Source organism: Microcaecilia unicolor, chromosome 11, assembly GCF_901765095.1.
Source record: "Microcaecilia unicolor chromosome 11, aMicUni1.1, whole genome shotgun sequence".
In the NCBI taxonomy this organism is placed as follows: Eukaryota; Metazoa; Chordata; class Amphibia; order Gymnophiona; family Siphonopidae; genus Microcaecilia; species Microcaecilia unicolor.
This window is the reverse complement of record NC_044041.1, coordinates 178402839-178428218: the sequence shown is the minus strand read 5'-3', so window position 1 is coordinate 178428218 and position 25380 is coordinate 178402839. Positions and strand designations below refer to the sequence as shown.

The window sequence follows — 25380 nt, the reverse complement described above, 5'->3', positions numbered from 1 at the left end:
TGGATTTTGGGAAGGCAAGTCATGTCTCCTAGAATTCCTTGAAATTGTAACTTAGCACATGGATGAAAGTAAACAGTGAACATAGTGTATTTGAACTCTAAAAGGTATTTGACAAAATATTGTTTGAGAGATTACTCTGGAAGCTGATAGGTCATGGGACAGGGGGGCAACATGTGTTCATGGATCAGTAACTGGTTAAAGGGATGGAGAGAGTGAGTAGAATGGAATGGCCAGTTCTCAATGGGGGGGGGGGGGGGGAGGGTGCGCACCTCAAGGGTCAATATTAAGTCTGTTACTATTCAGTTTGTTTATAAATGATCTAGAAGATGGAGTTTTGAATGAGGTTGTGAAATTTGAAATTATGGGGCATTTTTTACTAATGCTTAGTGTGTGCTAACAGACATTAGGTGCACACCAAGCGCTAGATTCAGCAGAGGGTGCTTAGGAATCAGCACTGAAAAACTTTGCCACTCAAAGATGACAGTCCATTAGAGAATTTAGCACTGAGTTGCCAATTTTGGAAAATTGGTCTCCTCTGAATATGTGTCTCATAGCTCTTGGGAGCACGGTAGGGTTCAGGTTGTTAACATAGTACAAATCGACAGGAAGCACTTACATGAAGTTTGGGTCTGTAGGTGTCATTTGGGTACCATTGTTGTAACCCATCTTGGCCATTATTATGTTCTGAAGCTGAAACTGGACTCCAAGCTATTCCTGTTAGGATTCAAGAAGGGAGACACCCCCCCCCCCCCGTACCCTAAACTGGTGCATTTGCAGTTAGCCAGAACTGCAATGTAGAACCCTGGATGTCCAGTATGACGTAGGAACCAATCATCTAGAAGCCCTTTGCAAAAAAAACCATGAAAACATACCACCAGTCTGATGCACAATAAAACAGCCCACTAGTAAATGAAATAGGATGGCCAGAATAAAAGAACTGAAAGCAGAAAGACCCAGTCCTCCCAATTCCAAGAGGCTGAAGACCTGCCACTGCAGCAGGGATTAGGACCAGGGAACCACCGCCAGGGCTGGGAAGCCAACATTGTGGCCATGGCCAGAGAGCTGCCAAGAAGGCTGGCTGAGAAACCACTGCTGCAGTCTGAAGGGATGGAAGGGGTGAGGATGGATGGACTAGGGTGGAATGGAACCAGGAAGAAATGGGGGATAGGGACGGAGGAAGAGGAGAGTAGAGGAAGGAGAGCCATGATGCTGATGATAATAATAAATAAATAAAATATATAAAAACAAAACTATATTTTTCCCTGACTCCAAAAACAATTCCACTTTGGCCTCACACAGAAAACTGAGAATAAGCAGAGAAATTGTAGATTCTCAGCTTCAGTCAGGCCGTGTGGAAAGGAAGCCAGAAGACTATACCCTGGAGTCTATATATGACACTCAAATTTAGGTGTGTTGCCGAGATGTGCACTCAAATTAATTGGTTAGCAAGCTCTTATCCATCAATAATTGAGTGCCAACAACCAATTTTGATGTTCATTGGCACTTATAAAAATTTGCACACACATCTGGCTATAAGACAGGGCATCTAACTCCCAGTGTGTATCCCAAAAAGGGGCGTGGTCATGGGAGGGGCATGGGCACGTCAGGGGTGTTCTGAAAAGTTACACAGGGGTAAGCGCACCTAACTTGGATGCCAGCATTTACACCAGGTTTTAGCAGGTGTAAGTCTGGCACCCAAAGTTAGGTGTGGGAATCAGCACTACATGCGCACACTCTATGTAGAATAGCTCTGAATGACGATTTGTATTGGTGCCCATTTTTGAATGTTATTTCCCCCCTATGTGATCAGCCAATGTAGATAACTGAGGACATATTATTGACTCAAAGAGAGAACAGCTGGTTAATGGAATAATAATTGTGATGTTTGTTTTCATGACCATTTTATTACCCATGAGGGACAGACATTTCAAAAGGGAATTAGCCTTTGCCAACACCACTACCACAGAGCTAGAGACGGTGCAGACCAAAAATGTGCCTGTTGTGTCTTTTCCAGGAATGTTTATTTTCTTCAGAGTTTTTTCATTATGTCGTCATGGAAGCAATGTTGTTAAGAATATGGGCTCTTGCAGTAAGAGCTTGCACTCTTCTGAAAGAGTGTCCATTGTTCACTAAGAGTGTGTGCGCTTTCTTGACTGTGCACACTTGTGAAATAATGCGCCTGAATAGTGAGCGCTCTTCTTTCAAAAGTGTGCGCACTATTATTGCTACATGAAAACATGACATGTTTGCTCTAATTCTATATATGGTGCTCAAAATTGCATGCGCAAATTTGGGTAAACACCCAATTTGCACTCACAATTTAACTGATAAACGAGCCAATTAGCACTGACAGTTGGGTACAAATTGGCATTCATTAAAGTTTGCACACACATCTTTAGGCACTGGGAACCATGCGTAAGTTTTACACATGGATCCAAAAAGGGGGTGTGGCCATGGGTGGGACACTCCTGGAATTTGTGCACAGTTCCACATTAGTAATCACTGCCCAACTTACTTGCCGTCCTTGATATGTTGAAACTCTCTGTTCAGTGTGCAGCAGCAGCTAAGAAAACAAATAGAATGCTAGGAATTATTAGGAAAGGAATGGAGAACAAAACTGAGAATATGGTAATGTGTTGGCATCACTACTAAGTAGTATATTTAAAACAAATCAGAGAAAATATTTCTTCACTTAACATGTAATTAAGCTGTGGAATTTGCTGACAGAGAATGTGGTAAAAGCAGTTAGCATAGCAGGATTTAAAAAAGGTTTGGGCAAGTTCCTTAAAGAAAAGTTCATAAACTATTGTTAAGGAGAACTTGGGAAAATCCACGGCTTATTCCTGGGACAAGTATCATTAAATCTATTTTACTCATTTGGAAACAGGATACTAGGTTTGATGGACCGTCGGTCTGTCCCAGTGTGGCAAAGCTTATTGTATATGGCTAATAATAATTTATGGAGTTTTCCATAGAGTAGAATCTCTGACAGCCAATCATAGACATAGTTTTCCTGTTTAGTTTGGGGGGTAAGGGATAGGGAGACCATATTGGCAGTGAGGGAAGGAAGACCAATTTGGCACCAGTGCCAGGAGCATTTGGAGGGGGACATTCCTCTCTCCATTCCTCCACAAACCACACCTATGGAGTCAATGCTCAGGCATACAGACAAGCACCACCATTGAGCATGCCAGATCTTTCTCAACACCTCAAGGTCCACCACCCATGCCCCTCTCAGGTCCACGCCCCCCTTGAAGTTCCATTTAACCTATTCTTCTAGTATTAATAGGTGCCCTTTCTGTTGGAAGGCAACTAATCTCCAGGAAAAGCTATGTATTTCTTAAGAGTTTGCTACAGCCAGCCTATGCCTAACTGTGTCTTGAATTTCTGGTAATCTTGTTTCATGACTGGCCCAGCAGCAATCAACTCAGGGCAGGCTTAAGCACGTATGCCCTGTCTCTGGGCTTGTTTCCTGTTGCTTCAGTGTTGCTTTTGTCCAGTTGTACTCTACAAAACAATTTGTATAAATAAAACAAAAGAAGTCTACAAACAACACAGGAAACTAAACAAAAAGAATTTTTTTTTTTTTTTTTTTTTTGCCTACACATCCCTAAAAATTACTCCCTTAAACCGGTACTTAAAGCCTTGGCCAAAACGAGTACTTCTACAAAACCTATGTGTGCCTCAGAGCTGGTACAAAACCTGACAGGGAAACTGTGTAAAATGTATGTGTATTTCCCATGCAACCTGCCCTGGCCATGCCCAAAACATCCCTCCTTGAAATTCTGCATTCTGTGTAGATAGTGGCTTTCTAAAACCACTGTCTATATGTGTAGCCAATCTATACATGTAAATACCACAAGCCGGTGGTGGGAGGCGGGGCTGGTAGTTGGGAGACGGGGATAATGCTGGGCAGACTTATACGTGGTGGGAGGCGGGGCTGGTGGTTGGGAGGCGGGGATAGTGCTGAGCAGACTTATACGGTCTGTGCCAGAGCCGGTGGTGGGAAGTGGGGCTGGTGGTTTGGAGGCAGGGCTGGTGGTTGGGAGGCGGGGATAGTGCTGGGCAGACTTATAAGGTCTGTACCTGAAAATGACAGATATAAATCAAGGTAAGGTATACACATGAGTTTATCTTGATAGGCAGACTGGATGGACCGTGCGAGTCTTTTTCTGCTGTCATCTACTATGTTACCACGTTACTATGTAACATGTGTAAATGCTATTTTTATCTATTGGATGACTGATAAATATTACCAAAGCTAGACTTCTTTATCTTTAATCTAAATTGTTTGACTGCAGTCGCAAAGAAAGTGATTATCTCTCTTCAATTTCTAGAAGTGACTGAGCAACTTCAGAAAGTCTTCTAGTACATTCTTGAAGCACCTTTAAACTGGCACATAATTTAGAGCAAACACGGGTGTTTTACGAAAGCTTAGCGCATGTTATCTGCCACAGGACCCATTTTATTCCTATGGGCTCTGCTGCAAATAGTAAAAGATCCCTATCGACTCTTAAAATAATGTTTTCTGATAAGCTAAGAATACGATACAAAGCGTAGAAGGAAGGATGCAGGCCTTGTCTCACATCATGACATATGTGGAATGAGTCAGTCACATTTCCTGCCACAGAAAATGTACGAGTGATCCCAACATAAAATTGTTATATTACTTTAGCAAATTGATCTGGACAACCATAAACGTTAAGCGGCCTCCTTCTGTATCCATTATGTTAGCAAATGCTTACAAAGCTCTTGATGCTGTTCATCTATCCTTTCTTGCAAGTATTTCATAAGAAATATCATACCATTGGTTGATTTTGTTTTCACACAGAAGCCACATTAACTTTCCAGAAGATAAGGTTCTCATATACCTTTTAATCTGTTCAGAAGAATTTTAACCAGGATCTTCCCAATGGCTGATTACTTAGCTATACCATAATGATTAGCACAAATAGTCCTTTCAGCTTTTCTTTTATAGTAGCAGTGTCTTTGAAGTCCTGAGACAGTTTTTTGCTTTTCAAGTGTGTGTAAAAATAAAGTCAGAATTACTTCATTGGGCTCACTGTTGTTATGGGTGACCATTTCAGGAGGGAAGCCATCTAAACCTGGAGCTTTCCTGCATCTAATGATTTCAATTGGTTTATCGAGGTCCAGGGCTGGCCTAACCATTAGACAAGACTAGGCAGTTGCCCAGTTCAGCAGCTTCTGGGTTGGGAGTTGGGGGCAGCAAATCAGTCAGTAACAGCAAATCAATCAGTCCTGACAGCCACACAAACTCAAAGAACCACTGGAGGAGTGGCCTAGTGGTTAAAGCAACAGTCTTGAAATCCAGAAGTGGCTGGTTCAAATCCCACTGCTGCTCCTTGTGATCTTGGGCAAGTCACTTAATCCTCCATTGCCTCAGGTACAAGCTTAGATTGTGAGTCCTCCTGCGGGAGAGAAATATCCAGCATACCTGAATGTAACTCACCTTGAGCTACCACTGAAGAAGGTATGAGCAAAATCCAAGTAAAAGCATTAGCAGTATTTTTACCTGTAGAAAGATTAGGTGATTTTCAAAGTAGGTCATTTATCTGCATGTGCAGGACGTCAGACTCACAGAAACAGAAGCCTGCGCGGCCGCGTTGCTGATCTGCAAGGGCAGACTTCTACATAGAATGTTGTTAGTGGAGGAGTAGCCTAGTGGTTAGTGTAGTGGACTTTGGTCCTCCGGAACTGGGTTCAATTCCCACTACAGCTCCTTGTGACACTGGGCAAGTCACTTAACCCTCCATTGCCACTGGTACAAAATAAGTACCTGAATATATGTAAACTGCTTTGAATGTAGTTGCAAAAACCTCAGAAAGGCAGTATATCAATTCCCTTTCCCTTTTACTTCCGCTGGGGCGTTTTACCTTCCTAGGAAGGATAACACTTTTTAGTTAAAATTCAAGCAAACCAAAATGAAACCCCTTCTCCCCTTTCCCAGAAAAACTGTCTTCACATGACCATTCAAATACATTTAAGTACCTCTGTGGCATAAATGAGACAAGTCTCCTTCAAATGAAAGGAATCTCTGGAATAAGGTGGGCATAGGATGAAGGCAAAAGGGAACAGACTCAGCAGTAAATATTTCTTTTACCAAAAGGGTGGTGGATGTGTGGAACAGCTTCCCAGTGGAGGTGATGTATCTGAATACACAAAAGGGACAAGCACATAGGACGTCTAAGGGAGAGGAAGTGATAGCAGAAGGTATAAAAGGGAAGACTGGACAGGCTGTATGGTTTTCTCTGCCGTCATTGTCTCTGTTTCTATTTTTCAGCATTTCCAAAAAGTTATACTGAAGTACAAAACATATTTTCAAAAACGATGGCTGAAACCACCTGATGAAAATGATTCAATCGACTTCTAGATTCAAATAGAGCAAGGTAGTTGTATTAATTTGCCAGCGAACAGGAAACCAATCTGAAAGGGAGATTTGTCTCTACATGGTGGATTCAAGTTTGAAGTAGCTCCGTTGTGCATTACATTACTATTCATAGGACATGACTTTAGAAAGATTAGGTGCTATTTGCATGTCTAAATACCCGTTTTTCACATGTAGATCAGCCCATGCATATAAATAATGATTTCTAGAAAAGGTGCTACTACATATTTGTGAGAGCAGCAGGCATTTTGTGGATATGGTTTGGGCAGGCCTTCAAAGTGTATGGGGACAATTGTATAAAAGGTGCCCCGTTTTAGGTGTCCCAATGCAGCACAGGGAGGGCCTATTCTATAATATGGACTAGATGGCATGGAGGAGTGGCCTAGTGGTTAGAGCACTGGTCTTACAATCCAGAGGTGGCCAGTTCAAATCCCGCTGGTGCTCCTTGTGATCTTGGGCAAGTCACTTAACTCTCCATTGCCTCAGGTACAGAGAAATATCCAGTGTACCTGAATGTAACTCACCTTGAGCTACTACTGAAAAAGGTGTGAGCAAAATCTAAATAAATAAAGATTCTAGAATTCTAAAGAATAACAAGATTCCATGCAGAATTTCAAAGTGTAGCAACATTCTATATAGAACCCCAAAGAGTAACAAGATTCTTCAGGGTGGAGAAGTGGCCTAGTGGTTAGGGCACTGGTCTTGCAATCCAGAGGGGGCCGCTGAGAGGGGGGGACTGGGGGGGACAAAATTCCCGGGGCCCATGATCTACATGTCGTCAAAGCCCACTCCAGCCTGTACATATGCATGCAAATGCCCAGCCTCTTGGTACATATTTATTTATTTCAAATAAGGCTATATAACCCTCCATTGCCCAGAGTCACAAGGAGCTGCAGTGGGAACAAAAATTAATAGATAAAATACTGTTAATTGTGCAATTAATCAATTAAAATTTCAATCAAAATGCAGCCCTACAATATTCAAGAAGAAAAAGTAATGACCAGATAAGAAATACACAATATAAACTGAAAAATTACCGAATCTAAAGCAACTTGCAGAATAGATAGAAGTAGTCTTACGGTTTTCACAGACTACTTCAGAAATGCAGCCCTAATTTAAAATACTTACAACCCGCTCGTTCCAAATTGTTCTTGGCAACTTACAAATTATGCAAACATAATAAAAACATGTGACAATACCAAAATAGACAATAAACAGACTGAAGTAGCATGCCCAGTTATACAATTGCTCTTCATGTGTTTTCCATATTTTACAATGGTAATGCACAGGTAGCTGAGGAAATTTTAACATTGGCATGTACAATTGCTTTGAGTCCAGCATCACTGTTACTAACATCTCATTTGGACCTGAGCTGTGAAGAGAGAATTGTGAAGAGAGAACCCTGAGGTTAGTAAAATAGGCAGGTCACATACACTCCTGCCACTCGACTCAACACACATACTGTAGCAAATATAGTAATATAGTAGATGACGGCAGAAAAAGACCTGCACAGTCCATCCAGTCTGCCCAACAAGACAACTCATGTGTGCTACTTTTTGTGTATACCCTACTTTGATTTGTACCTATGCTCTTCAGGGCACAGACCGTATAAGTCTGCCCAGCACTATCCCCGCCTCCCACCACCAGCTCTGGCACAGACCGTATAAACAGTCAATACTCAGGATTAGGGTAAATCATAGACCACAGCTTTAATTAAACCACTAACCACACAATTCTGGAGGGCACCCGAGCCATGAATCCAACAGTCCTTATCACCACCTCCCCGCGTCGGAGGTCAAGCAGTGACTCGCCATGCACTAGCTAGGTCACATAATGCATCAGGTTTCCCAGCTGCAGGGTTTAAGAACTCTGCGCCCGCCGTGCAGTCCGGCTAGGCGCAACCACCAATGTTACCCACTCGATGACATTCCAAGTCTTTGATTGAGAGCCAATACCATGCTGACTTTGTTGCTCTTTGATCCAAGGATGCTTATTTGGCTCAGGTGCCCCTGCCAGCTGTGACAAGCAGAACAAGAAGGGAAGGTTTACAATGCATCAGTGACCAAAGTAGCTAACAAATGCATCCTGACCTAGATCATGCACAATACAATGGGACAGTATATGAGATAACACAGCAGAAAGGGAGGGAGGGTGGGAAAGCAACTGAGAGGTAGGTAAAAGAGAGCCTAGTGCTTTCACACAGGCTCTCTTTATGCCAGCCCTCAGTATCGAATTTAGCTTCGCCCCTCCTCAAAGCATCCCCCAATCAGCTCATAGAGAAGCCTGTGATGTCACTGCATGGGCTCAGCTCTGCAGCCAGAGGGAGGGGGCGGAGTGAGTCACCCACACTGAGCGTGGCTGTCGCCATGTTACATGCGGACTCACTGGTCATTCAGCTGAAGCCTGCCATATAAAAATTTGAGATTTGGAGCTGGACTTCTTAGCTGACTCCCTTTAGACATGCAGGGGGGAATTATAGAAATGGCGCTCGAATTTTGGCACTATGTGTGCACGCTCTTTATAGAATTACTACTACTACTTATCATTTCTATAGCACTACCAGTCATTCGCAGCGCTTCACAAATGAACATGAAGAAAAGACAGTCCCTGCTCAAAGAGCTTACAATCTAAATCAGGACAGACACACAGGACCAATAAGGGATAAGGGTAGGACAGACAGAAGGACACATAGGGAAAGGGACTATTGAAGAGAGGAAGACAAGATAAAGGTTACGAGCAAGTGACAAGTTAGGTAGACATCCTTGTAAAATTTAATGAGTGCCAATGAACTTCAATAATTGGTTGTTAGCACCCAGTTATTGAGGATAATTAGGTCATTAGTCAATTCATTTGTGCCTGCATCTTGGGAGCATGTGCGCAAATGTAAGCACCGTATATAGAATCCAGGGGGCAGTGTTTCAAAATCTGCCACTTACATAGGCTAGTGGTAAAATTGCTGCTTATGGCATGATTGTATAACAGAACGTCTCTGTGAGAAGTTGCTCAAATGATGTCCCTGAAAGCACCTATACACAATACAGTACACATTTAAGTAAGTACATGACACGTGTTTTTCTATATGTGCTCACCACCAGCCAATTTTAGCCCTGTGAGGTTGCTTTCTTTTTGAATGTATTCTTTTGTAAAATGGATTCTTCTTTTGTGGGTGCTGCAAAAATACACAGGTTGTTTTTTCACAGCACTATATATATTATAGAAAATGCTCAATGTTCAGTGAGCCTTTCAGAAAATACTAATCAGACCTAAATATCCATTTTCTGATCTAGACAACTTAGACAAAATTAGACTGCACGTATTCATAAATCATGAGTTACAAAATATAACACACATGAAAGAAGTCCAAAATCCAAGCTAAAACTATCATCCAGTCTCACAACTGAGACCACTAAAAATCTAGCGTTGTTCTCCAGGAATCGAAGCTGTAGCATTAGGTCCTTCTCTGTAATGAGACAACACTGATTCAATGAGAACAAAATCCTGCAGTCTTCCTGTTTACAATGTTGGTTTTGCAACATTTTCCAGTGTTGTAGAAAGGATAATTCCTAACAATTGAAGGGTGGAGGGAATATTATAAGACCATACACATGAGATCTTAAACAAGAAAAGCACCATGTGCTTACAGCCAGGGCCAGCGCAACCACCAGGCAAACTATGCAGTTGCCTAGTGCAGCACCTTCCGGGGGGGGGGGGGGGGAGGGAGGCAAGCATGATATCCAATGATGTGTTTTTGCAGGATCATTCTGGAAGGGATCATATTGCACAGTTTAATTATCAAAATCTGGGGGAGGCGGAGACCTAAAAGTCTGAAAGGTAATTTAGGATGGGGGGGGCATGATTGAAGGTTTGCCTAGAGTGTCAAACATAGGTGCCAATTGTTCAAAATATTAGGGGGTGCCAAACACAATACAAACTACCCCTCTCTTGGAAGCTTGCTCAATATTGGGAGCCATCCGCAATCTGATTCCTATCCTGTCTAACACCTTTGCACCTACCTTACCAACAGTCATGATCTCATGCTGTGACATGCCTACAATTAATGAAGATGTTGCTGCTCCTATTCAGAAGGAGTGTGCTCCAACTAAGGCCTTTTTCAGCACCCTGCAGAGCTGAAATGTGGTTATCAAGATTCTACTGTCATGGACTAAGAGCCATGAGACAGAGGCTAAGAATACAGACTTTTTCCACCCTTCTGTGCTATGAATGCCTCTTTGCCAGTCTTGTGCAGTGTGACACATAGCATGTCTCTGCACACAACCACATGACATGCTAATAGGCCAAAGGTGACCAATTCAGAAGATCCCAAAGAAGAGAATGTAAATGCCATAGCAAAGTCTCATAAAGATTGATACAAGTGGACAGGACTTCAAGCATGTCCCCAAGAATGTTAAGGGTCTCTTACTATCCATGGGTCAATGGAAGCCCTTCTTCCATCCTTTAACAAGCCTTGTAATGCTAAGGGTCTAGGTGGGACTGTCAAACCCCAGAACTTTGGCAAAAAAATAATAATTGATCCAAACAAGATGTTAATGTGGGGAGGGACCTCCCACATACCTTTTGTTCAAGTATAGAGGAGGCTTTGATTAGGTAATGGACAGTGGGCACAGATAAGAAATCCTTTCTGTAAGAAAGGCAGCCATGCAGATCATGGCCTAAGAGGTTCTATGGGTGCTCTCAGACAGAGACTGCATGATTAGATCCTATGTATCATGGAAATAACTTCCAGATGTTCTCATGTATTGACATTCCTCTTCCTTCTGTCTCATGGAGCAAGGGACCTGAAAGTAAACCACTTAAAGCAATAAACGTAACCATTTTCTTATTTCCCCTGGAATGAGGGACATTATAAGCCAGAAGCCTTCACAATTGGGCCCTACTGTTTACAAGTTTCAGACTTGTGCTAATTAACTCAATCCGCAAAGACATGTTTTTTTTTTAGAATCGGTGGCATAAATTACACCCAAACAGTCCCTGCTGTGCCAAGTGGCCCAGGGAAGCAGTGTGACCGCTTATAATAACCCATATCTTTCGAGGTAGATCTACCCCTGCACTGGAGGTCCTTACTTTGAACTTCGCCACTGCTGTAAATTGAATTCCCAAAACTCAGTTTTACTGAAGAACACAAAGATATGATCCATGCACTCACATGTATTTGGAGGCGACATCAGGTGACATCAGATATGGTATCAATAATTATGAGGAACTATTATCCTTAATTAATGCGCATTGTTCAACTACCACCACAGAGAAGGAAAAAGATATTAATACACACCTTAAGAACTGCTCTTTCTAGATCTAATTTTCAACGTTCCCTTTCTCAATTCCCCACATTCACTTTTCATTTTCCACCATTTGCACCATTCCATTCCAAACGTTGCTCTATAGAGTCCAATTAGATCATTAATCCACCAGGTCAGCAGGTAAAATACTGTGATAGTGTGGATGGGATGCTGTTATTTTTGAACACGCAAGAACACATAAAATATATCCACTAGTTTATAAGTGACTGTGCTAATGCAGAAGCTTTGTACCAAATTATGTATCCTTGAAAAATTTCTAAATGTAGGTAAACCATCTGGTCCAACTAGATCTCACATTTATTTATTTATTTATTTCTGTTTGTTGACCACATCTCCAACCAATGCTGCATGGATTACAACCTATAAAACAGGGGCGTGTCTCACTTTCCGCGGTAGGGGGGGGAGGCAGAGCCGAGGTGCGGGGGCACGTTTTCGCCCCACCCCCCAGCGCGTCCCATAGGCTTCCATTGGCGGTGCGGGGGGGGGGTTGGCGGCAGGAGCGGGGGCCAGGGCCAAATGTACGGGGGCCACTCGCCCGTTGGCCCCATTACAGATACGCCCCTGCTATAAAATGATTAAAAAAACAATCAATGCAGAAAACATAAAAATACAATCAATACAAAATGTTTACTTATTTGGATTTTGCTCATACCTTTTCAGTAGTATCTCAAGGTAAATTGCATTTAGGTATACTAGGTATTTCCTTGTCTGTAGAAGGGTTTATAATCTAATTCTGCCTCTCAAGTAAAGGAGCGACGTCCTAGATCACAAGAAGCAGCAGTGGGATTTGAACAGGCACCTTTTAATATCAAGCCCAGTGCTCTAACCACTGAGCTACTTCTCTACCCTTAGCCCCTTTTAATTAAAAGACATTCGAAATCAGTGGTTCCCAACCTGTGGGAATGTGAAACCATTAGAGGGGGCCCACAGGAAACAGAGGAAAAAGGTTTCCCATGCTGCTATAATCCACATGAGCAGAACACAGCAGCTGCAAAGATGGAGGTAGCAGCTTAGCCACAAAGAACAGAAGAAACAGCAGCTGTAGTGGGGGGGGGGGGGGGGGGGGGGGGGGGTGGAAGAGGCTGCACCAGGCCAGAAGCAGTAGCAGCCAAGAGGGTGGGAGAGGTAGTGGAGCAGACTGAAAACAAACAAGGTTGTGAGTGTAGGACCAGCAGAGGCAGTGGTTGGGGTGTGATTAGAAGTAGCTTTGGAGGCCAGAAACAGGAATGCTGGGAATAGCATCACTAAGAATAGCAGAAGTATATCAATCGGGCGGCGGCGGTGGGGGGAGGGAGGGAGGGAAAGATACCAATGATGAGGACTAGGCGAAGGCAAAGAGGGAGGCTGACTGACTGTTGGGGATGGTTGAAAGGAGAGACTGCTGGGGACTGGTTGGTGGAGGGGAGAGGCTGGTGGCAATTGGCTGGAGTAAAAGTGAGAAGCTGGTTAGAACTGGCTAGAGAGAGGGAGACTGGGTGAAACTGGCTGGGGAGGGAAAGAGACTGGTGGAGACGGACTAGAGGGAATAGAAAGACTAGCGGAGATTGGAAGGGGAAATAAGATAAAGGGGGGGGGGCCGGGGGCCACTGGAGACAGGTCGATGCTGAAGGGAAGAATGGTGGAGATGAACTGGCATGTTCTAGAGGCTAATAAGGAAGGGTCCACACAACCAAAAAGGTTGGGAACTTCTGATCTAAACACCCTGTTTTCAATCCCTTCTTAAACCTCTCAAGATTCGACTCACCCTGTAACTTCCTTGGCAAACTAAAATGTAAAAGCAGGAAATGCCTCTTGTACAATACTGGCAAAACAGAAGCGAAGATTTAGGGGGGGGGGGGGGGGGGGGGTTGGTCAGTATTTCTTTACTGAAGAGGAAGAGATAGTGTTACATCTTTAAGCTGGATTTTTGAACTGGAGAGTTTAGAACTACACTGTAAGTGGCCTCTGCGGTGAGACAGAACTGTAGTTTCATTTTTAATTCTTGGCTTTCCGGCTAATCTGTTCACCTGTGTTACATTTTGTTACCAATGTTTTATGGGTTTTGTGAGTGGTAATGTACAGTGCAATAGAGCAGTCCATCCTGTAGAGACAAATCTCCTATTTTGATTGGTCCCCTGTTTGCATGACATCAGTTCTGGCAATTAAATACATAAGTACGTCCCATTGTTTGAAGCCATTTTTTAAAAATGTGTTTGTGCCTCCTTACAATTTTTTGCAGATGCTGAACTCAGGAAGCATTTTTTTTTTCAGCTCTCCCTACATGGAGGAAATATTCTTATGATATTCAAGTAATTTGGGGGCCTTTCGACTAAGCTGACGTAAGCACTACTGCATGCTTACTGCAGCTTAAAATGGTTTACCATGGGATGTGTTCAAGCATCCTGCAGGAATTTTTGAGTTTGCACTTGCAAACCATGTGCTTAAAATATATTTTTTATTTTTAGCCCAGAGGGGTGTGTCTGGGGCAGAGAGCGCGTGTTTCAGCGCAAATCAGTTAGCGAATGTATATTGCACTAACTGGTTAGCGCAGGATTAGCACGTTAGCCCTCACTTCCCACAAAATGGATGGCAGTAAGTGCTCACATGTTAATATTTTTTAATGGCTATGCACTAATGGCAACGTTTACACGTGGCCGTCGGCCATTTTCCAGCTGTAGTAAAAATGACTTTTAGAATGTGGGAAACACAGTTTAGTAAAAATGACCCTTTGTTTTTGATAAGGATTATGCATTGTGAACAGTAGTGATAACTATGGTTTGCTAGAATATGCTTTAACGATCAATTGAATACTGTTTTCCTATTGGGGGAATGTTTGCTTTTTTTGTTTTTCTTGATTTTTAGCTAAAACATAAACTGTATATTTATTTATTATTTATTTGTAGCATTTGTATCCCACATTTTCCCACCTATTTGCAGGCTCTATGTATATGCATTTGGACATTGTTATTGTTGACCATGTAAATTCCCCCAGGAAGCAGCTGGTGATCTTCTGAAAGGTCCTTGACCTGGAGTCTTATTGAACTTGCTTCCTGTTCCCTATCGCAAGAGGAACGGGGGGGGGGGGGGGGGGGGCTCTTGTGCCCCAAACCTGTTGGCTTTCTTTTAAATAAAAGGAAGTACCACTAGAAATACAGCCAGCATCAGAGCCAGAAAGATTTATAAAATGTAACCAGGTTGTAGGAAGGAAACGACCCTGGTCATGTAAAAGCCTATGCTTTTCTTGATTTTATTTATGCAAATGTATCATATCTTTTTGAAACATGCAAGATATACATTGATTCCACTGTAAGAACTTTAAAAAGCAGTGGTATACCAAGGGTGGGGCAGTGGGCAGCAAGGGGATGCATTCAGCAGTCATGGATCCACAATCTACATGTGCACAGCTGTCAGCATGGCCAGACCCCTGCCCCCTCTGATGTCAACTTCCTGTTCCAGGGCAGGGGACTGGCGGAGCCAACAGTCGCACTCATGTAGACTGTGGTTCCATGACTGCTCAATGCACCCCCTTATTATTTGGAAGAGGGAGGACGGGTGATGCGTCTGGAGGAGGGAGGCACCAAGCAGCTACACACCCTACTGTTAAAAGGTCAGAGAAATTGGGTGTGATGGTCACAATTTTGATGACATCTATTGATGTATCATTAGCTTTTATGAGAACACTCCTAGGTGACTAATCTGAGCATTAGCCTGACTTACATGTTATCATTTTCATTTTGGAAAAACCATTCCAACTCATTATCCTTCACAGGGCACAATCCTCCCATACCCATTTGGACTCCCAATCCCAATCTTTCTTAAAATATCAAAGCAGTTCCCCCAAAACCCACCCCTATCTGAGATCCCCAATGTCCAAATTCTCTGTTAATTAGCAGGTGTTATACGACTGAATTGTTTCCAACAATTCTCCCAATAGACATTTCTAGCAGAGGATGAGGCTTATTCACTGTTTTATCAATTTGCAGCAATGTGAATTTACTAGATCCGTGGAGCAACATTGTATGTGGGAGCCCCGCCCCTTTTTCTTTGAATTTTAAAAAACTAATCCTGGCTTTTTCCCCTCTCTATATAAACCTTATGTTTGCCAATTTAAGGGCCGCTTTTACTAAGCCACATAGGCACCTACACGCACTGAGCATGCTCCAAATTGGAGTTACCGCCCGGTTACCGTATGGCCCTTGCAGTAATTTCAATTTTGGCGCGTCTGAAAAATATTTTTTTATTTTCTGGCAATGCGTAATGGACGCGCGCCAATTGGCACTCGATGCGGGTAGGTCATTACCGCTCATGTTCTTTACCGCTAGGTCTATGGCTGGCGGTAAGGTCTCAGAGCCAAAATGGACGCGTGACAATTTTGATTTTGCCACACGTCCATTTTCGGCAAAAAAAAAAAAAAAAAGAGGCCTTTTTCACAGGAGCGCTAAAAAAAATGGATCGGTGTGCGCCCAAAACCCGGGACTACAATACTGCAAGCCATTTTTCAGCAAGCCTTTGTAAACGGACCCCTAAATTTGTTCTCATCTCTCATAAGGAGCCAAGAATATTCTCTTTATAAGTTATGTTACCATTCTAACATTAATCGCATTTTTCAAAGTGCGCATCTGCCAAGTAGAGACATGAGTAGTTGTCTGCATAGTTTCCTCTATCTTGTCTAAGATCATTCCAATATTGCAGTGATGCAGCAGATTCAGGATTTTGTGTGTGTGGGGGCGGGGGCTTTGGTGCTATGGGCATTCATTCACAACTACCCAGGGATTTTTTCCCCTATCATATGTCTGCACTGAACCCCAAAGTGAATATATTGGATAGATTTGCATTGGGTTTCCATCTGTTACCTGAATCAGAAATGAATCTGGTATCAGTGTTTGAATGAGCTGTATAGGGTGGATGGAGGATGGTACAGACATAGCAGTGAGCATTTGACATGATCACAAGTTGTTGCCTGAGCAGTTGGAAATGGCAAAAAAGGTGTGGTTTTGAGATGTTTGTGCATCGCTGGAGTCATAGACCTCAATGGGTGGTATTGGATTGTCTGAGTTGCAGCCATGGAGATCCCCCTGTGGAGTATTGCGGGAGTCAGTATTGCCACACCATTTAATGTTTACTTACATCTGATATTTTTATTTTATTTATATTTATTACATTTGTACCCCGCGCTTTCCCACTCATAGCAGGTTCAATGCGGCTTACATATTATATACAGATACTTATTTGTGTACCTGGGGCAATGGAGGGTTAAGTGACTTGCCCAGAGTCACAAGGAGCTGCAGTGGGAATCAAACCCAGTTCCCCAGCATCAAAGTCTGCTGCACTAACCACTAGGCTACTCCTCCACTAGCAACATTCCATGTAGAAGTCGGCCCTTGCAGATCACCAATGTGGCCGCGCAGGCTTCTGCTTCTGTGAGTCTGACGTCCTGGACGACGTCAGACTCACAGAAACAGAAGCCTGCGCAGCCTTCTACATGGAATGTTGCTAGTGGAATAGCAACATTCCACGTAGAATCTCCAATAGTAGCAACATTCCATGTAGAATCTCCAATAGTATCTATTTTATTTTTGTTACATTTGTACCCTGCGCTTTCCCACTCATGGCAGGCTCAATGCGGCTTACATGGGGCAATGGAGGGTTAAGTGACTTGCCCAGAATCACAAGGAGCTGCCTGTGCCTGAAATGGGAATCAAACTCAGTTCCCCAGGACCAAAGTCCACCACTCTAACCACTAGGCCACTCCTCCACTCTATGCAAGCTTATTAAGAAGATTGGGTTTCAATAGTACATATATAAGTAGATGATATTCAGATATTATGTCTAATGGTATCAGGTGATGACATAGCCTTAGAATAAGTTCTTGTCCTAAGGATGTCACTGACTGACTAAATGTTTTTGGTCTTGACTGAAATAATGCTAAATCAGAAGCATTATGGGTAAGCAGAAAAAGGCCTTGTCCTATGGAAAAGACTCTGATTTTAGGCATGTCATTATTATGGAGATCTTTACATTCAGCTGAATTCAGACTTGTCCTTGGTGCCCCAAGTGAAAGCATTGACACTGCATGTTTTTTTAAAAATTGCATGCTCTTTGACAACTGCAGACTTGTCAAACAGGAAGACCTCGTTACCGTAGCTCTTCACATTTTTAAAAATCTCAGTTACACTACTGTAATGCAGTCTATGTAGGTTTACTGTCTAAACCATTAAGACAGTGCTAAATTGCTGAAAATATGGCTACCCGAAAAATGGGGGGGGAGGAAGGAGGCTTCTTCCCCTCAGGTCTGTGAAATCTGTCTCTGCAGTAGCCCTATCCAACTTGGAGAGCAGAAGGCCCAACTAGAGGACCTTCAGTATGGTAGCAAACAGCACTTACCACCTGAGCCTTTCACCCCTTCCATCACCACTTGCCTGAACAGAACCCCTTGAAATGAATCCCCAATCTCCCTACTTTTGCCGAGTCCACAAACAGAATACTCCAGCCCACATGCAGCAGGTTGAAATCTCCCAGCAACACTGCTTCTCCCTTCGTTCCCGCTTTTCAATGTCTTTCACCAGATCTCTGTTCAGTTCCTCTGAGCTGAAGGTTTGCATTTCATACCAGTATGAATGGAAATGCCATCAACCTTTCCAAGATGGTCCACGGCAAAAACAGTAAAACAAGAAGTATGTAAGAGAAAACTAGAGCATGCACAGTATGTAAACCCATACATGCATAACTCATCCAAATAAAAATGTTGTTACTTTCTTTCTCAAATCAAACCTATCCTGTATGGTTCTAATGTCAATTGCTAAAGAATTCCATAATTCAAAGGGCTCATCTACAGTTATTAGAGGTATGCAGCCAAATGTATTTTTGTCTAGTTTCACAAATAGTGCACGCTCTTTCCAAATATGCACTATTTACAACACAGAAAAAATGGGGGAGGGGATTTCCTTCTGTTTTGGGCTAAAAAGTGACATGGTAAATGTTGCTAATGTTTTCCATGTCATTTGAAATTAACTCACACTCCTTGCTGCAGAATCCAAGTCTACTTCCCCCATTAGGGCTTGTGGATCTGGAACTTTATTGCTTAAACTGTACTGCTTGTTTTTTGGCTTTTTTTTTCCTGTCTTGCTAATATTCTCATAGTTTTATATCTGGTCTCCTTTCTTGCTGATGACTGAATTTTAAAGGTTTCTTGTATCATTTTCTCCTTGGTCAACATGGGTTTGGTTTTGGTGGAGGTAACATCCCAAGCCCACCTGCTTCCATCCATCACCCTTGGCTTCTCGTTTCAACACCTGATGATATATTGTCTGAATGTCTCACTTAGGATCCTTTCTCTTGCCACAAAAAGTTGTAATCCATCATTACAGCCTTTTGTTGTTCCATATATAGAGAGAAATGAAGATGAAGGAGGGAGAATATATATTAGCCGAGCCAACACCCCTCTTATGCTGGAGATCTGAATAGATGAAGCCAGATGGGCAAGCCTGGGGAAGATAGGGAAGGTGCTATCAGTTAGCCAGGTTTCCATGATACAAAAAAGGTTGAGAGCAGAGTCAAGGATGAGACCCTGAATAAAGTCAGTTTTCTGATGAAGAGACCCAACATTTAAAAGACCAATTTAAATAGGAGAGGTTAAGGAAGAAGGTTGAGCTGAAGAGGACCTCATCTTACCCCTCACAGTGAGATGAGGGAGTTACAGAATAGGGGAGACTGTATACCTAATTGCCCATCCCCAGAAGCCTAGCACTTCCCTGCAACTACTTACCACCCTGCAAAGTGCCCCACCTGAAAACTACCCCCCCTCCCCAAATGCACCACCATCCTGCAATCTGTCACTACTCCCCAAAACTATATCCATGTTGGCTTTCTGTGTGTCTGTGATAGGGAGAGTAGATGAGAGACGGCACAATTTTAAAGGTGCAGTTCCTTAATCACTTTGTTATAGATATTATCTATGCTGCAGCTGTTAGACATGCTTCTTGAGGCATTTTTGGAGGGACCTTCATGTCTCTTCAGCCCCCTTTCCCTTCATGCAGTAACTTCAAGTTAGCTAGAAACTGCGACTAATTTAAGTGTGATTTCCAGCAACATTCCATGTAGAATCTCCAATAGTAGCAACATTCCATGTAGAATCTCCAATAGTATCTATTTTATTTTTGTTACATTTGTACCCTGCGCTTTCCCACTCATGGCAGGCTCAATGCGGCTTACATGGGGCAATGGAGGGTTAAGTGACTTCCCCAGAGTCACAAGGAGCTGAACTGTGTGCACACAAGGGACAGAGAAAACACCTGTAAATAATACGTAAACTGCTTTGCTTATACCATAATAAGTCAGTTTATCAAATACATGGAGGCACAAACGTTCAGGAATCTAATAAATCAGGAAAGACAGCATTCTCTTTTTTTTTTTTTTTTAGTTCAAATGTATTTATTATGTTTTCAAAAAATATACAAATAAACAAAAGAAACACAGTCCTAACCAGGATGTCATAAAACGTTCTATACAATGCAATATCCTTAAATATAGAATGCCATTACAGACGGTTAAAGAAGAACAAAACAGGCAGGTTTACTTATCAAGGAGTTAATTCACAGTTGAAGTTTGACAAAATTTGGCTACTTGTTCCCACGCAGTGCCGTAGCGAGGGCGGCTGATACCCGAGGCGGGTCGCCGCTGCACACCCCCTCCCGGGTGCAGCACGGCACCGCCCCCTCGGCGAGCACCCTCCCCCCTCCGGAGCGCACCCCTCCCCCCCGGAGCGCATTCATACTTGCATAGGGAAGCGGCGAGAGGCGATCCGCCCCGAGTGCACGTCGCTGGGAGCTGCGTCGGCTCCGCCGGTTCCCTGCTCTCTCTGCCCCGGAACCTGTTACGGGGCAGAGGGAGCAAGGAACCAGCGAAGCCGACACCCCCCCAGCAGTGTGCACCCAGGGCGGACCGCCCCACCACCCCCCCTTCCTACACCACTGTTCCCACGTTTTATGAAATACCGGTAAAGAATTGGTACGTTCAGCTAGTATTTTTTCATATTTAAAAGTCATACATACAGCAGCCCACGAAAAGCAAAAAGAAACCAGTTTACGATTTTTCCAATTTTTTTTATAATAGTAGAGATTGCTACCGCTAATAATGCATCAAATAATTTATAGTTACACTTAACTCCTGCTTGTGTCAACCCTGCAGAACAGAAAACTATAACATGGAATGAAAGAGGGAGATTCAAATGAAAGATAGCACAAATTCTGTCCCAAACTGATACCCAGAAATCCTGAAGATCCGGGCAACAAAAAACACATATGCTCTAATGTACCTATATCTCCATTACAAGACCAGCACAAATTTGAAGATGTAGAATCCGCCTTATGTTGTTTAACTGGGGTCCATAATGCTTTATGTGAAAGTCAATATAGGGGCAGAAGCAATAGGTTTCATAGATTTAATCCAAAACCATTTCCATAACTTATCAGACATGGCATGATTAGTGTCCCTTGTCCATAGATCTTGAAGAGCCACAATTTTCGAGTGACTAGATGGCAGGAGTACAGAATAAAATTGTGAGGCTGTTCCCTTTGTTTTAGTTATAGAGTCAAATATATGAAAAATGCCAGGGTTTAATTGTGCATTATAATACTTCCTCAACCATTTGGCAAGCGCAGACTTCAATTGTAAATACCTAAAATATTGAGTATTAGGCAGGTGAAATTTTTGCATTAGCTCTTTAAAAGAGATGATATTAGTGCCAGAACACAGATCAATTATACAATATATTCCACAGGAAATCCATTCCTTCCAAATAAAAGAAGAATCAATTTTTATATGAGCATGGCTCCAAAGTGATGCCATCTGAGAAGAGGACAGGGATATTTCACAAGTAGAATCTAAAACAATAAGAGCCTTAAGAGTGTCATAAATAATGGGCCATGAGGTAACTATGGCGGAAGATGACAATAAAGGTAGGAAGTCTAATGAAAGAGGATGCGCCATCTTTTGTTCCAAAAGAAGCCACGCAGGAGCAGGCACACTAGAACCGTTAAGCCATGCTACTACTCCTTTTAGTAAAAATGCCTGTTGATATAAAAAGAAGTCTGGCAATTTCAGACCTCCTAAATGGCGTGGCATAGGTAATTTAGATAATGAAATTCTAGCAGGCTTATTTTTCCATAGAAAAGAAATAATATTATCTAAAACCTTAACAAAAAAGGACTTAGGAAACTGGAACGGAAGCATACTCATTATATACAGAATACGTGGAGCGATGACCATTTTTATAGTCTCAATTCTCCCCCACCAACTAAGATGCAAGGTAGACCATATAGCACAGGTGTCTCGAGTATTTTTCAAAAGTAAATCCATATTGATTTTGATTGTGTCTTCCCAAGAGACCCCAAAAAAGACTCCTAGGTATTTAATTTGAGTTGGACACCATCTTATAGGGAAGGCTTTTATTTGTGATTTATTACAATGTATGTTCAAGAGCATTAATTCAGTTTTTGACCAATTAACTTTATATCCAGAAAGAGAACCAAAGTGTTCCAACAAATTGGATAGAAAAGGAAGAGATGTTTCTGGATTAGAGATATACAGCAGGATATCATCTTCATACGCAGAAAGTTTAATTGAAGCATTCCCAACAGGAACACCCAGGATTTCTGGCTGGCTTTTAATAGCTATGAGAAGAGGTTCTAATGCCAGGAGGAATAGTAAAGGTGATAAGGGGAATCCTTGCCTGGTGCCTCTATAGAGAGGAAACGAGTCTGAAAGTGAAGAATTTAACAAACGTTTAGCAGTCGGTGATGAATACAAAGCAGATACCATATCAATAGAATGGTTACCACAATTAAACCATTTCAAAACTTGGAATAAAAATGGCCATTCAACATAATCAAACGTCTTTTCAGCGTCTAAAGAAATTACACTAGTTGGAATGTCAAATTGTTTAGACAGGTGTAATATATGACTAAAAACTCTAGAATTGTCTGATCCATATCTATTAGGCATAAAACCATTTTGTTCAGGAGCAATTAAATGACCAATTGCTGATGTTAACCTATTAGCCAATACTTTTACAAGTATTTTACAGTCATAATTTAACAAAGATATAGGATCAGTGGCGTTCCTAGGGGGGCTGACACCCGGGGCGGATCGCCGATGCGCCCCGCCCCCTGGGTGCAGCGCCCCCCCCCCCCCCCCCGGAACAGTGCGACGCCTCCCCCCTGGCGACATAACCCCCCGATCCCCCGGTGAAAGAACCCCCCCGGGTGCACGCTGCTGGGGGGGGGAGCCGCGCGCCTGCCAGCTCTTCGTTTTCATGCTCCCTCTGCCCCAGAACAGGGGTCTCTTGTGAACTGATGCAAAGATTGTAAATAGGACAAGATTTTTTGTTCCTTTTTATGGGATTCAGTATACCTTTGACATTATGAGAGACACAGTTCATATGATTACTCATTATAGTAAGATAGAGGATACATGTTTGCATTAAGGCACCCAAATGACGTCAAACACTGTTGCATTGTATAGGATATTACTTAACGTTAACACACAAAAAAAATAAAAACAGAACAGTCATGGCATAAAAATGTAAAAATAACAATAAAAGAGTATACCATAACGGTCTGAATCTCCCTTAGGAGTCTCCCGGAGGTGAGAGTGTGAATGGAGATGAAAAGAAAAAAAAAAACTCATCCCCCTCCCTAAAAGAGAAATATTAGCTACTATTAACCTTCAAATATAAGTGCACGACTACTTACAGCTCATGGTATGTATAATATACACACATATACCATCTCATGAAAAAGATTGCAAAACATCTTTACATGAGTTACGTAGTTGTTTGCATACGGGCCCCTTCGTGTTCAGTAATATATTTTTCCAGGATCAGTAAAAATTTTAGTGATTTCAAGATGCGTCACCTTCATGCGAGCAAGGGTTAAAAGACCAAATCGGGCATTCAAAGCCCTCAGACGAGGACGAAGATTTAGAAATTTCCTTTGAAGATCTACTGTATTTTTGGTGAAGTCTGGTAAAATTGAAGGTGATTGCCATTCCACTTAATGTTCTGTTGCCTCTTAGCAAGTTGCTGAAGTTCGGAGACTTGAGGAAAACGAAGGATTTTCATTATAATAGGGCGTGGCGTTTTCCCACCAGAAAAATTACCCGATGGAATTCTGTGTGCTCTTTCTATTTCAAAAGAATGCTGAAAAGAGATCTTCAGTAGCTTTGGGATAAATTCCTCAAGAAATTTAATGGGATTTTCCCCCTCTGAATGCTCCGGAAGACCTAGCAGACGGATATTGTTCCGACGCTGTCGATTCCCTCCATCGTCCATGGCTAGTTGCATATCCTGCACCATTTTAGTATCACTTTGAAATACTAGGGCCTGATCTTCCATGCAGCTAAGGCGTTGTTCTAATTGATCCTTCAAACAAATCAAGACATGCATTGACACGAGCCACCTCTGCCTTGATAAACTTTACATCTGAAGGATTCTCAGAGAGCATTCCGGTTATCGAAGTAAGTTGCTCCGTTATTAAAGCAAAAGTAGGAACGACGTCAGGCTTGTCTCTTGTAACTTTCTCCGGCGATGATAGATCCGGTTTTGATCGTTTAGAGCTGGAACCAATTGTAAGAGCCGACTCACTCTTCGATTGTTTGCTAGTAGCCATTAATGAAATGTTATTAAGCAAATATATACTTCTTACTTGTAGAAAAAGAAGGTTAAATCATGTTATTAAGCCATGGAGGTGAGGAGCTCCTTAATCACGCTGCCATTCTTTAACCGCTCTCTAGCGCCCCCGGAAAGACAGCATTCTTGTTATTTTGACCTAACAGCTTCCTCCACTTCCTTTGGGATTCAAGCCAGGGATCTGGCACGCCAAGTTACCCAGTTGCAGGCTGGAGATTTTTGGGCAGTCTTGGATTTCTGATCACCCCATCAAGGTGCATTGTGGGACTTGCAGCATTGATTTCAGTGTAAAGCAGTGATTCTCAAACCTGTCCTGGGGGAACCTCAGCCAGTCAAGTTTTCAGGATAGCCACGATATATATTTATGAGACTGATTTGCATACACTGCCTCCTTGGTATGCAAATCTATCACATGCATATTCCTTGTGGATATCCTGAAAACCTTTTCAACTATGCAACTTACACGCATCATGCTATAGAATACGCTTAGCTAGTTCTGCACGTAAATTCTAATTAATGCCAATTAGTGTTAATTATTACTTGTTAAGTTGCAATTATCTGCGCTGATTGACTTGTTAGGTTATTAAGTTGTGTATGCAAATCCAGAATACAACTGGATTTGTGAGTGCAACTTAAGTTGTGCTGTATAGAATCCGGAGGATAACACATAAATGCAAGAGAGCATTAACATGGGAGGAGCATGGACATGTCACCTAGCAACGCACACAATTTATAGAATACTATCAGTTGCATGCATAGCAAGGTTCTCTTAGGCACACCCACTCACACTTGCCATTGACATGCAGGAAGTGACTATGAGGGGCATTTTCGAACGGGGACACCCATATCTAAGGGTGCCCATCTCTGAGGACATCCCCGCGAAGGGGCGTGGCATCCCGTATTATCGAAACAAGATGGGTGTCCATCTTTCATTTCGATAATACGGTCGTGGACGCCCAAATGTCAACATTTAGGTCAACCTAAGAGATGGG

At 42.5% G+C, this 25380-nt stretch overlaps 1 protein-coding gene and 1 long non-coding RNA gene across 3 annotated transcripts in view; one reads left to right on the top strand and one right to left on the bottom strand.

Annotated features, from left to right (window-relative positions):
- Positions 1-25380, top strand: part of LOC115481093 (delta-like protein C) — a 57470-nt gene that overhangs the window by 6377 nt on the left and 25713 nt on the right. Inside the window, exon 1 of one of the 2 annotated variants that reach the window (XM_030220118.1) lies at positions 18024-18069. The exons of the other annotated variant lie outside the window; for it this stretch is intronic. Coding sequence (XP_030075978.1) covers positions 18067-18069 — 3 coding nt within the window. The 5' untranslated portion in view covers positions 18024-18066. Of the gene's footprint in view, positions 1-18023; positions 18070-25380 lie in introns of those variants that run through there. 2 annotated transcript variants of the gene reach the window in all.
- On the bottom strand, positions 1709-24676 carry LOC115481094. The gene is made up of 3 exons (XR_003943885.1): positions 24587-24676; positions 19140-19143; positions 1709-1720 (listed from the first exon to the last, which is right to left on the bottom strand). It is a non-coding gene; the product is annotated as an uncharacterized LOC115481094 (long non-coding RNA).